Here is a 14,506-nt window from a genome sequence, read left to right as displayed (position 1 = left end):
ACCGAAATCACATTAGTAAGAAGCTGTAGTGTCCAAAAACATACAGTAGATGTCATATCACAAAACAATAATAACCTAATGCAGTTCAATACAACCCAGAAAAAATTACATGAAAGTAAGGGCAGAACAGTCACCCTAGGATAGAAAATGTGAAACTGGCAGGATCACCAGGGTAAAAATGAGTGCAAACACTACATCTACGAATTGGTAAGCTACAATTTTGTGTCCTAGGGTGCACTGCTCAGTTGATCAGGTATGGGGGCACATCCCCAGAAAATAATATATGTTATGCTTTTTAGTTTAGATACATTCAGGCCCCATAGGAGCTATGGTGATCTCAGACCCCTTTTGTGACCTCCTGTGATAGGTGCACGCTCAGTTCATTGTACGAGGGTTCTTCAAAAAGTTTCCACACTTTCTAAAGACTCTATTAAATAAAAAAAAGTGCAGGAAACTTTTTGAAGACCCCTCGTATGTTTGGTCATTCATATACTGAGTTTGAGTTATGTAAATTCTTTTACCAACCTGCTTACAAAATAATAATAAGTCATTATGTGATACTATTGTTCTCCATAAGATATTGTCGATGTACCTCCTACTCCTCCCGATGAAGACGATCTTTTAAATCTGGAAAACGTATTGAGAGTCATCTTCACATTAATGCAAGAATCAGTGCTTTCATGAAAGTAGATTTGGGCTGGTCCTGCCCAGAACCCACCTCTACATATGCGGCCCATCTTGCATCTCCAACTGCCCACTTGCAGGCTGAACCCCTACTTAAGGAGGAACTCTGGGTGACCTCCCCGAAGGTGGTATCTGCACATTTCAGATACTTACCCATCCAATAAGTCCAACATTGTCCCACTGAGATCCTTTCATGGCCGGCCACAGCTCCATCCCGCTCTGCCACGTTCTCTCTGACGTCATCGAGAGGCCCGTTGGCTCTTCTGGGTTCGGCGGGGCGGGCCTCTCGGTGACGTGCCAATAGGCCCGCCCCCTCCTCCTTTCCTTGAATGAAAGTCTATGCCTCCTGGGATATGTGTCATACATATCCCAGGAGGCACAGTGTGGCCCGTTATCCGCCTATGTTGAGTGACGTGCATGGGGAAGCGGGACAGACTTTAAATAAAAAAAAAGAAAGAAAGAAAACAACAACAAAAGAAAAAAAAGAGAAAAACCCTATTCCTGCAGAGGAAGGGAGAAGGGATGGAGAGGCAGGAATGTCCTCAGGAGGCTGAAGGTCCGGTTTAATGACTTTTCGAAATACAGCCCATATGCTGTCACTCAAATAAGGGGGACGCTGTGATTCTGGGACATGGCCCAAGTCACAGCATCTGTGGAACAGAAGGTCAAAGATGTGCGACTGTCCCGGCAAATCCGGGACAGTTGTTATTGATGCACTTAACATGAAATATATATCTGATGATAGATCTATTTTAGGAGGCTGCACACAGATCAAGATGGCTGAAATGCAGATATGCCATGTAATGGTAGATTACCTACTTATAACACATTGGCAAACCTCCTTATATGGAATTTATTGTTTGATGTTCTCATTATCTCAGCTGATAAAACAAAGATAATCAAGTTTACTTTAGCACATTCCATTACTATTTTAACAGTAACAATAAAGAATTGCCCAATAGATCCATGGATTGGATGGATTTATTGGGCAATGGGGGGTCATTTAGAAGCTATTGCTTCATTTGGTACATTACCGCAGTGTATGCTTGGAAAAGATTCAAAAACATAACAAGGAAGTTCTAATTGTCTGTAGTATATTTTTGTGGGAGGTCAATCTTCGAGTCACGTGTTGTTCTGCATGTACTGTACAAGCAGCAGTTACTGTGCACACAACTTAGAATTGCCAGCTTTCTCCATAATCTGGAGTCTTCTGAAGCTTGGGTTGATCAGGTTAATAATTGACTCTCTAATCGAAGTCTAGGAAGAAGGAGCTCGCTTTGGGAAGTTTTGAATACTCCAAACTTTCGGAATGTTCCTCCTGCTTCTTGCAGCACTGCTGGTAACAGCAGGTAAGTGGATTTACTATGACTAGACGTTAAAGAACAATTAAGGTTTTGATGGTCAAAAAAAATTAAATAAGACGTGCCGTCAACTAATTTTTTTTTAAATTTAGGGTGCGGTTGTTTGTTATATTCTGCTGATTGCCAAGTTCTTCCTCTATAGCAAATTCTGCTCTCACACCTTTAGCCAGATGGATAAGGGAAGTGTGAAAAGTCTTTTGGCTATATAGAAAAACATAGAAAGTCTAGAGCAGAACATAATAATGCAATGTAAAATTTAACAAACTCAATGAAAGATGACACATTGTGTTGAAGTTTCCTGTAGGATCAGTTTTCTGTGCCCCGTCAATTCTACTCAACTACAGTGTTTCTGATTAGTTGATGAAACAGTTGCCAAATTCCTTCTTTGGTTATTTTCATTTTTTGGTTCAATTATTTACATCGTATTTCCTGAAAATATTCTCATATCTCTTCAGGGCAAACTTAACCTTATATATACAAACAAAAACACAAAAAGGGCGCCAATGCTTAGAGCATTATTTAAAGCTCTCTGCTTTGTACACCTGCCATTTCATGAACACAAGCATCCACTATGACCGCATATAAAGATAGCAATGTGACCCCCTTGGTGAAGTGGTTGGAAGGTAAGGTATATGGAGAGAGAGAGAGACATATTTATAATATTTGTACATAGGCAATATATTTGGTGAAATGTATTGGAAGTCCTTTATTGGGCATTGTTGTGCCTGTCCTTTTGTTTGCTTCTTTTTGTATTTTAGCTGCTTTGTTGTATTGTATGATTTGTGCCACTGCTACTTTTTAATGGGTCTAAAGCAGGGGTCTCAAACTGGCGGCCCTCCAGCTGTTGTGAAGCTACAAGTCCCATCATGTCTCTGCCTGAGTCATGCTTGTAACTGTCAGCCTTGCAATGCCTCATGGGACTTGTAGTTTTTCAACAGCTGGAGGGCCGCCAGTTTGAGACCCCTGGCCTAAAGGACCATCAGAGGCGGCCTTGCCCTTTGACCTCTTCCCTCTCCCCCTCCGCTCCCCTCCTTGGTGGAGGTGGGATACATTTTCAGTCATCTTGATAAAGGAGATGGAGGAGGGTGTCAAACCAGTTTCTGCTCTGAGGAAGGGGGTCTGTCTCCCGAAACGCGTCAGCTGTTAACGTTACCCATTTGGATCTATGAGGTTCAAGTGCTGACTTCTGTATCTGAATTTATGAAATGCGATGATTCACAGTGGGTTTGTGAGTATGTTTTCACCTTTTACCTCTTAATAAAGTGCTTTAGTGCATTTGCACCCTTTTGCCTTTTTGTTTGTACAGATAAAGATTCCTCAATCTTAAGAGGGCTGAAACACTAGTGTCATCCAGTCCAGTCACATTTGGAAATACGTTTACATCCAGCTTCTCTCTGAGTTTTTAGCGCTAATGTGTCAAGTGTTTATCTTGCAAGCTCAAACTTAGCCTTAGTTTTAGTCTTAGTCCTAAACCTAGTACAGAATATTAGTTTTTTTTCATTCAACCCAGTGAGCTGAACGAAAAAAAAACCTGAAGAGCTGTGCAGGAGCCGCTGTACTAACTATGCGATGTTAGTACAGTGATCTCCCCCACTGAACTATTGTATTCTGACAGGGGACTGCCCCCCCCCCGCCAAAACATTCTGGTCAGCTCTCTCAGCCGCTCTGTGTCGGCCACCCAATATTTGGTCAATGTGTACAGCCCTTTAGTCTTCACCAGGGCATTTTTTCAGTGGGAATGCAGGGGAATGCAGTTCTGGCACCTCCCGCACTGAATGTATGTACTGGCATGATGGGGTGTGCTGGAGGGTCTATTGATGGTGGCAACTTGGGGATCCTATTGTTGCTGAGATCTATTGTTGCTGGTGGGGATCTATCGTCGCTGGTCAAATCTATTGTTGCTGCTGTGGGATTTTCTTGGTGGGGGATTTTGTTGCTGAGGGGGGGCAATCATTGCTAAGAGGGATCTACTGTTGAGGGAAGGGTCTCTTGATTCTGGCTGCTGGGAGATATAGTGTTGCTGGTGGGGGTCTTTTTTGTGGGAGGTCTATTGTTGTTAGGGGTCTTATTGTTGCTGGCTGCAGGGGATCTATTTTACTACTTTTCATGTTTTCGTTAACAAATTACTTAGCACCACAAAGTCCACAAATTGATACTTGGCTCTGTATTCTCTTAAAATGGCAGGACTGGGAGGTGGATAGGGGGTGGAACCAATGGACACTGTTCTGGGTTGGGTAGGGGGTGGAGGCAAGGGGTTACTTGGAATTGGGGTACCTGCTTCTATTCTCTGAGAAAAAAAGCCCTGGCCTTCACTGTCTAAACTTCCCTTTTTAACCAAAGTTTCATAGAACCCCAGAGGTAATCCACAGGTTGCTAGGATAAGTAGCAGTGGTCAACCAATCTCCTGCCTACATTGACCACCAATGTTGGGTGATGATCCTTAACAACCACCAATGTAGGGAGGTCATTCCTACATTGGCCTCTAGTGTAAAGTGGACTTATGATTTTCATTATCTGCCTTTCTTTTCTGGTCATTATTATTAGTTCTTTAATTTCATATCTATTACTGAAAACAAATTATTGTAGAGAGTGGGAGATGTAGCTGTAGGTATAATAGTTTTTAGGATTTCTCAAGGGATAAAAGGTTAATAAGGGATGATCCTTACTGCTCCAGATCAACCATTTAAAGAGAAATGCTACTTTTGTAAGGTCATTACAAAGGACAAGGGGGCATTCTTTTCATCTGAGAAGATTTAAAGCTGAATTATAGGACTTTAGCTACTTTGTAAAAACTGCAGGTACCATGAGTTAAGTCTAACGAGATGCATGTCACCTCATAGACTTATCTCTGTTATTCACACCTGGGGGATTTTGTTGCTGGGGGGGGGGGGCAATCATTGCTAGGAGGGATCTACTGTTGAGGGAAGGGTCTCTTGATTCTGGCTGCTGGGAGATATATTGTATTTTGGGGCTCCAGGAAGATGACTTCTGGATCTCCAACGCTGCTAAGTGTGGTCTTTGTTCAAGAGCAAGTCGCTGGCTACCCCTCCCCTCCTTCTGTCCATTCGCAGAAGCCTTTGTATTGTGTGAACTCATTCACACAATACAAAGGCTTCTGTGAATGGGCAGCAGAGGGGAGGGGCGGGCATAGCTGCTGTGTGTGTGCCTCTTTGTTCTCACAGCCAGAATGTGTCCTCCGGGGAGTGCAATAAACCTGTCACATATACAGTAAGTAATAGAGATAAGGCTCGGAGGTGTCATGTACCTAATTGGACTTAACTGATATTGTGCCTGCACCCTTTCCTGGAATTAAGCTTTAATCTCCACATACGGAAATGCTTCTTCACAGTAAGAGCTGTGAAAATGTAGATTACACTCCCTCGAGAACCAGTTCTGATCAGCACAGTAGATTGTTTTAAAAAAGGGGCTGGATGCTTTCCTAAGTGCACAAAATATAGGTGATGTAATAACACTAGAGATTATTGTTCCAGGGAATATCTGATTGCCTTTTGGAGGGATCTATTTATTCTTTCTATTTTTTCTAATGGTTGAATTAGATGGACTTTTTTTTCAACTTCACTATGTAATTATGTAACCATTTCAATTCAAATGCTACTTTTGAAAGTGTCAACTTCCAGTACAGTTTGGATCCATTTGGTCATTTTGGGGCATTCCTGTTTTAATTTTGCACTTCCACCAATTAAGACATGTAAAGCCATTATTTAGTAAAAAGTCAATGTTTTTATTTTTACTTTCAATCATTTTTATTCAAATTTTAAAGTCAGACAAATAGAAATCACCGTGATCATTACAACAGCCAGGACTCTGGCTCAGGCTTTTCAAATACAGTAAATGAAATACACTTGTCCATAACTAGAGCACTTGATAAAAAAAACAAACATTGGAAAGCTAAGTAGCCTCAAACTATGTCCATCCAGAATGTAGGCGTGACAAAACGAAGCATCTAAAAGAATTGTTTCAAAGCTCATGTAGAGGACAATAGTGAGAAAACATTAATTTCACTATGCAAGACGCACACAAAAGAAGTGTCAAGAGTTCCAACTGCAACCAATCAAAAAGACAAGAAGTTTCATGCAGGAGGAACCTCAGAAAAGCCAGAGAAGAATGGAATAAAGAGAACAAAAGGGGGAATGAAAGAGAGGAGCTCTAGAAACCCAAAGAGGAGAAGAATAAGTGAAGCTCCCAGGAGGTGAACTTAGCTTGTTCGAATCCCCTACAGGTTCACATGAACATAGTCAGCCCACGGTCTCCAGATAGCCTCAAATCGCTTAGTAGAGTCATTGACCACACTGGCAATTTATTCATTGAGCATTATCCAAGACACCTTTTCGTCTATGAAATGAGCTACACACTGAGGTCTGCTATTGTAAGTTTTGCTGCCAAGAGCATAAAATAGATGAATCGGTGCTTAGAGAAGGAAAGGTCCTCAACTGGTTTAATTAACAGAGCAATACGGGGTTGTTGGGGGACCGAAATCTCAGAACCCTTATAAGCAAATACCTTATTCCAGAAACTCCGCAACTTCAGGCACTCCCACCATATACAATGTTTTCATTTTGAATGGGTTTATAGTTAAAAAAACATTTCCAACATTGATACATGTAAATGCAAAGAGAATCAGAGTACATAAAGTTCTGTGCGATGTGCAAAGAAGAAGACAGAGACAACACAGCATAATTACAATTTGAGAACCCCAATAGCTGGAACCCTTCCTCCACAACTCTGCTGAGAAAAGTGACAAAAGTGGTATTATTCAGGAAAAGATGAGAAGCAGAGAAGAAGGGAAGGAGAGGGGTGGGGGCAAAGGGCAGGGTGTAGGAAAGGAAGGAGCAAGACCAGTCATAGCACCCCCACACTCAAAACCATCTCCACTAAACTAAGTGGATGTTACATGTTTTTGACCAATTCTTTATGATGTTGAAAAACCTATAATGAGGCTAATTAGGAGGCACTATCCAGGCCCCAATATGGATATCAAAATGATCTTAATTACTTTTAGCATGTAGAACTATTTATCTAAAGCTGCCAACCAAACAACTACCTTCATTACAACATGCACATTTTTTATGTTTCGATCATAGGGTTAAACATAATGAGCCTAATATTTCCAAGTGACCTTCTGTACTCTTGTTTTTTTTTCCCCCACAGTAAATAGTCATTTTTCTATCAAGATCATTGGTGGACATGACTGCAAAGCCAACTCCGTTCCTTGGCAAGCTACCCTTCAGTACTTTGGTGACCACGCATGCGGTGGAGTTCTAATAGATAAGCAATGGGTCTTAACAGCAGCACATTGTAAACTGCCGTAAGTGTAAATGCAATTAATGTTCCATAGATGCTGAGAAATAACTGGTTAGTATGCATCAATTAAAAGTTTATTTGACTCTCCAAGTGATAAACTGACATAAAAGAGAACAGAATTTGACCATTTTCTTTTATTAGATGCATGGAAATGAACAACCTCCACTCCTTTTTCCCTCAAGGCATGTGCCTTTCCACAATGTATTAGGAGGTGCTGGTGGACAACTCTATGAATTTGATTTACTAAAAGCAAATAGGCTGTTCACTTTGCAAGGGAACTTACGCTTTACCCCAGAGTTCAGTGAATGTGGAGAAATTTCACCTTGCAAATAATACCCAATCACGTGCAAGGAAATTCAAAGCCAGTATTTTTGCTTGCACGTGATTGGATGATGAAAGTCAGCAGATCTTCATTTAACTCACTAAGGTAAAGGCGAAATTCCTTTTCAAAGTGCAACTTCCCTTGCAAAGGGAACAACCTATTTGCCTTTAGTAAATCAACCCTTACATGCTCTAGTCCAGCCTTTTTCAACCAGGGTGCCCAGGCACCCTGGGGTGCCTTCAGGTTTTTTTAGGGGTGCCTTGGCAAAATGCCTAAAAATTGCCCCAAAATTGTATACAAGCCAGCAGGTGGATCAAGCTTGCCTTTAAGTTACACAAAGCCACAGATATTCATTGTGCACCATTACAACCTTCTAGCCCCTGGCATCCTAATAATTAATGACATTATCGGTTGATTAGGAGGACATTGGGCACTTGCACAGCATCCTTGTTTGCCCCTCTCCATCAGCGCTGGGTCCAGTACCGGGACAGGTTGAGCTAGCGTCCAGGGCAAGTTGATCTGCTCCCCTTCCCATACTGTTAATGCATGCTGTAGAATGGGTTTACTGCCCTCTGGCCATTCTCTGCCCCCTTGCTCCACTTTGCCCAGAGCAGCTGCCCCTCCTGCCCTCTCCTTGTCCTGGCCCTTGCTTGGGTCATATTAGCTGAGTGAGGTGGGACAGAAGCTGAACGAGAAGAGAAACATTGGAATACTAGTCAGTACTAGTGTGCAAAGGTGTATTTCCTTGAAAGAATAAACAACCTCCAACGTTGGGTGTCCTATGTGGATGGTGCTGTGCTATCTAAAACTTTTAGTTTCGATTTTTCACACTTTAGTATTGAGTGCCTCAAGATTGTCCAATTTTTAATGGGTGCCTTGACTGAAAAAAGGTTGAGAAACACTGCTCTAGTCTGACTATCAGAAGAAACAAACTGGCCTGATTGACCATAGACTCTCAAGCATGTAAATGGCCAGGTAACCTGAAACAATCAGATTTTCTCATATTAAATTACCTTTGTGCTCATATATAGATAACTATATACCCTATGTCGTTCAGACAAAATATGTTGGATAAGTTCTTTCAGTTAGAAGAATATTTTGCCTTTTTTCATTTTTGTAAAAAAAAAAAGTTAAATAATGGGGCTAACAATGAGCTTCCATAACCCTTTAGAGGGCAATTGAAGCTCTTTGTCCCCTTAAAAAACACCAAAAAACACCTTAATTGTGCCTTTTACATTGACTTCAATGTAGCAAAAATGCAATATTTTGTGAATATTTTCAGATTTTTGTTGAAAGTTCAGAGAAATTAAGACCTTCAAGTTTGCTCACCCCTAAACATGCCCTACACATAATCCATTACGTTCCATTCTTTGCAACTGTCGTAGATCAGCAGTGAGATCTTTAGCAGTTTCTATGGCATTGGAGTGTAGACCCATGGACAACAAAATACTTTTGTTTGACTGCATAAGCACAATAAAAAATATTTGAATGAATCTTTTATTGCAATAGTTTTTTACTGTTTTTCATGAAAAGAAATATACAACAAGACTTTCCGATAGCAAAGTGTACAGGTGTACAATGAAACAATAACAATTTGTTTTTAATGAGCCTTCATAGATAGATAGATAGATAGATAGATAGATAGATAGATAGATAGATAGATAGATAGATAGATAGATAGATAGATGAATTAACCACATTTGATATGTCTATTTACATTCTTTTCATTGTGTGATATAGAAGCCTTGAGATTCAACTTGGGGATCATAACATAAAAAATTATGACGGAACCGAGCAGTTCTCCTATGCTGATAAGATATGTGCTCACCCAAACTTTGACCAAACAACATATGTTAACGACATCATGTTGCTGAAATTGCCGAAGCCGGTCACATTGAATGCTTACGTTCAAACTATTCCCATTGGCTGCACTGCCCTGCCTGATGGGACCCAATGTCTTGCGTCTGGATGGGGGACCACCACCAGTCCAGCAGGTAATGGTCATAAGACTATAAAGTACACATTTACTAATATATATTTATGTATCTGGTGCAGCTCTGCATAGAAACCAATCAGCTTCTAGTTTTTTTTTTTTTGTCAAAGCTTAATTGAACAAGCTGAGGTTAGAAGCTGATTGGTTACCATGCACAGCTGTACCAGATTCTTAGTGCTCCAGTTTTAGTAAATACAGCAAAAAATACCCACTAGCCTGGGTAGAAACAATGTTGCTCGCCCTAATTACATACTACAAATACAATAGATTACTCCCAAGGGCTTTTGTGTAGCAAAGAATCAAACTGGTATACCAAAGCAAATACAACTTTTTAGTTACAAAATTGTTTTAAAATTTAACACACATAATGTTTAAAAAATGAGCTCTGGTATATATAACCCCAACTACTATAATGATGTCATTGAACAATATCAGATAACAAACGTTTTATAGGAATCTCCAACTTAATATTCCTGCCCAAAGAAATAATGTTTCTGTAGACCATTGACTTGGGCCCCATGGTCTTTATATTCTGTGACCCCACATTCAGTGTGCTAGTTTTCCAGAGCCAAATTCCATTATACAGTTCTCCTGATCCTCAGGTTTCGCCGTATTGGTGGTCTAGGAACCCAGGTGTCGTAGGCTCACCAAATTTCAATTTCTCACTTGGATCCAAATGTCAGTATGCACTTCTTATGGATCTCCAACTCAGAGTTTTTAGGAACTGAGGTGCCAGTGGATAAATGTTCTAGGATCAGAATCACTATTATTTGGTTTTGAGATGCAATGAGGACCATGCATCAATTTTCAGACAATTTCAATCACTGTTAACCAGCATTAAATTCCAAAAACATCCAAATGAAAAAAGGAAGCCTACACCAACAGTTTAGATTAATCCTGGTTGTAGATAGAAACCGTTGGTGGTAGGTCACATTCATCAACCCGGCCAACTTTGTAATCAAAGGCCAGTTGAAAGCGTTTAAGTTGGCTGAATATTGCTTTTCATATGTCCCATGCAAACATGTTATGCTTGTGACACACCAAGTGTCATTATGTTATTCATCTGGCTCCCTGACGCCAGTAGAACATCATTATCGGAACTCAGTAATCAATGTAAATCATTGTTCTGAGACCAGGATGGTCAGCGTTCCATTTTTATGAGACCCTCAGCCCTCAGTGGGGTATTAATCTGAAACCTCTGCTATGAGTGTGTCATTGTTCTTAAACTTCAGTTGTCATTGTTCCAATTTTCTAGGACTTGGAGAGACCAGGTGTCACATTTTTCTAGACTTCCAGTTTTCCATTGGTTGTAGTTTTGTTTTTGTTACCTAAGTGCCGTTTTTCTTAGCCTGTTAAGTGACCTCCACAATAGTTGGTCCTTTTGGACTCTATTATATTTCTAGTCTTTATGGTCCCTCTTTTGCCATTCTCTTCACCATGGCCACATCCCATTTCAGCTATCGCAAACATGTACCACTACTTTTGTGAATAAACAATGAGCACCTTGCCCTCAGATAATGACAAAATGTACTCTTGTATTGGATATTCTGTATTATGTTTTATCTTTAATCGGTCTTGGATGCCATAGATGTTTGACAAATTTTCTGTATGTGCAGCAAACTATCCCCCTATCCTGCAATGTGTAGGGGTAAAGACTGTTTCTGCCTCTGCTTGCAAGGATGCGTATCCAGACGATGTGATAACAGACAACATGCTGTGTGCCGGAATCCAGGAAGGAGGCAAGGACACCTGTCAGGTAATAGTTACCATCACACTGAAATAATAAATGAAAGCGTTCCATTTAAAGATAAGACCGTACACTAATGTCAACGTGGTTTTTCCACAAAAACTGAACCATCTTGCTTTAATGAATATAAAGGTCTATACCAGGGGTGCCCAACCTTTTGAGGAGCGAGGGCCACTTAAGCGACTTAGTAACCAATCGCTGGCCAAAATGAGTGGAGTGGGCGGATGACAGGTGTGCGTCCACTCTACATATAGCAGACACAGCCCACTCTACTCAACGGGCCCTCTGATCCGATCAGATGGAAGAGGACGAATGAACTTCTGTTTTTTTTTTAGTAGATCGGATTGGAGTTAGGCGAGTGTAAACGGACACAAGTCTGTTTACATCTGCCGCTCCACTGAGGTGAATGGAAGGTCCGATTGGGTAAGACCTATTGTGTGAAAGGGGCCTAAGGCTGCTTTTACACTGATGGTTTGAGGTTTACCCACACTGCGTGTGCAGCGCAGTGCACCTGTGGCTTTACTGCAGGTTAGCTGTACTTTGCCTTAGAATCCTATTATATCCTGCAGGTGTGGTGCACCAAACCTAAAGATAAAACCACAAGTCTATGGCTCAGTGCAGGTAAGCCACAGGTGCACTGCGTTTGAAAGCAGCCCAGTAACCACTGCAGAACAGATATGCCCATATATACAGTATGATTGTAGTAATAAACTTACCTTTAATAACAGTCTTCCATTCAGCTATCGCTGGCTGTTGCTGTCCCAGGCAGAGTGCATTTGGTATCACTCCGCCTATGACAGGAGCTGGTGTTATACAGGAAGCATCGACTTAAGTGGCTCTGCTTTGCAGCTGCTTGCTTCCTCTACCACTGGCTTCATTCACAACACTGATGCTCTAACATGGCGGGCAGGTGACCTGCAGTCTGGGCTTGCCAACCTGCCATCCCAGAGCAGACATGAGTTTGCACACATCAGAGGGCTCCGCGGGCCACATGTGGTCTCCGGGCCACTGGTTGGGCACCCCTGGTCTATACCCATCTGTTTTAATGTCATGAATTTTAATTTTCATGGACAGAGTTTATAATACATGTTACCCATAAAGGACTACAACAAAATGGCGCCCCTCTGCACACTTCCGCAGCATGTAGTTAATTCCTCCTAGTTTAAAAATGGTTTCAGCTTGGTCTCTTACCCATGGGAAAACCCCCTCTAACATGTTTCGGCCATCAGAGGCCTCTATGATTAAGCCCCTACTGGACGAAACATATTAGAAAGGGTTCTCCCATGGGTAGGAGACCAAGCTGAAGAGAGAAAAGGTAAAGGGCCACAGGGCCCTAAATCGGACTTTACAGGCAAAAAATATATTTTATTAACAATAAGTCAAACAGGTCAAGTAAAAAACAATTAAAAACATGCGATAGGCATATGATAGTAATGAGTATGAGTGTAAACAAGAGAGTGGACACCAAATAAATGACAGTGAACCCCTGTGCGTCAACGCGTTTCGCTGTTTTGCTTCGTCAGGACACACTTGGTGGTAGTTGAAAGGAACAGGTCTCACTTGTCAACATAGAAATATCTCCACATGGAGAGCTCCCAGATGATCACCCAGGAATCACCATGTAAAGCAGGAGGCAGTTTCTTATTAATACCAGCGACCGTGTATAGGGCTGATGGCGTAAGGATATATAAATATGAATATAAGCTCATATGGTTCACCGAGGGAGGAAGGAGATACACCGTGAGTATCCAAATAATTAAAGGGGGAGAGTAATAGAGAGGAGAAGGGTAGAACAAACAGCACCCTTCCACCTGTTATCAGTCCACAGTAACAAGGGCTTCAGCAATAATCCATATGGACAGATATGTATTCCTTCCAAACTGGATATATCAAACTCTCCTATACCTGCCCACAGTCAGTATAACCATATGGGCTCCATAGGTATATTTAAACAGGCCATAAATAGGCCATAGTAGCATGAGGTTTGGTGTCTCCCCCAGGAACAAACAAACCACTGCCTGTGGTGGAACCTCATTCTGACTGGCCTTTATATTCTTTTGCACACATGTTTACTGCACTTGGCTTGTATAAGTTGGTGTTTCCTTAGTATATCCTGGGAACTTTAAGTACATTGGGGTTATGGGGTTGTCATTTTCTCCCGTATCTTGTAATTGATGGCCTTTATTTAGTGGAAAGCCTCAACTGTTTTGTTCTTACATCTCTATATAAATAAAGATTTTGCAAAAACAAACCAAACAACTCCCATATGTGTATATCTATTTACCGTGTGTCGTTAGCTCTTTGCCTGAAGTTCAGCTTTAATATTTTTAGTCCTTGTGTTTCCAATTCAGAAGTAAACTTTCAATCTATGTTCCTGCAGGGTGACTCTGGTGGGCCCTTGGTGTGTAATTCTAAACTCTATGGTGTCACATCCTGGGGACACATCCCATGTGGAGAGCCCAATCACCCGGGAATATACACTAGAGTGTGCAATTACCTAAACTGGATCCAGGAGACCATAGCCAAAGGTGACTGCCTTCAATAAACAACGTTCCTTCGATCAGCACAGTGCTTTTTAATTGAATGGTGATCTTCTGCTTAAGCTCATCCCATGGGAATATCACCCGGGATAAGTTGACAAATCATCAAATTCATACATTCTATGCATAAATCACTCAGCAAAGAAAGAACACAGCCTCCAATGGCATTGTGACAACAACCTCTAGACCCAACTCACACCTTTGTTTTGGAAAACCCTTCATGAAATGGAAGGTCAATACACAAAATGACAGCACTAAGGACTTTTGGCTTATCTTACTGTTATGGTGCCAGCAGTGCTGTTGACCATTGTAAGTTAGAAACCCAATGCACTATTCTGTGTCAAAAGAAAAAAAAATTAAAGCAATAAAATCATAGAGCAAATATATCATGTTTTTGTCATTTTTTGTCAAATACGTTGTACACTTGTTTTAAATTTATTGGTTAAAGAGGGCTAATGCTAACTCATAATTTAGTTTGATATATTGATGACTGTATGAGATTTCCTTTTTTTGTAGATTCTAAAGAGTTAAATCACC

At 41.1% G+C, this 14,506-nt stretch overlaps 2 protein-coding genes across 2 annotated transcripts in view; one reads left to right on the top strand and one right to left on the bottom strand.

Moving 5' to 3' along the window:
* Window positions 1–1,786: 1,786 nt before the first annotated feature.
* Window positions 1,787–14,353, top strand: LOC141110380 (trypsin-like). Its single transcript, XM_073601699.1, has 5 exons — window positions 1,787–2,033; window positions 7,215–7,371; window positions 9,430–9,683; window positions 11,299–11,438; window positions 13,810–14,353. Exons 1-5 carry the CDS (start codon window positions 1,994–1,996, stop codon window positions 13,972–13,974), a joined length of 756 nt encoding a protein of 251 aa, XP_073457800.1. The 5' UTR covers window positions 1,787–1,993; the 3' UTR covers window positions 13,975–14,353.
* LOC141110379 (sushi, nidogen and EGF-like domain-containing protein 1) overlaps window positions 7,235–14,506 on the bottom strand; it is a 30,924-nt gene continuing 23,652 nt past the window's right edge. Inside the window, exon 8 of the mRNA XM_073601698.1 lies at window positions 7,235–11,456. Coding sequence (XP_073457799.1) covers window positions 11,452–11,456 — 5 coding nt within the window. The 3' untranslated portion in view covers window positions 7,235–11,451. The remainder of the gene's footprint in view (window positions 11,457–14,506) is intronic.

Source organism: Aquarana catesbeiana, linkage group LG10 (assembly GCF_042186555.1).
Source record: "Aquarana catesbeiana isolate 2022-GZ linkage group LG10, ASM4218655v1, whole genome shotgun sequence".
In the NCBI taxonomy this organism is placed as follows: domain Eukaryota; kingdom Metazoa; phylum Chordata; class Amphibia; order Anura; family Ranidae; genus Aquarana; species Aquarana catesbeiana.
Note: the sequence above shows the minus strand (reverse complement) of the source record. Positions and strands in the feature narration are given on the sequence as shown.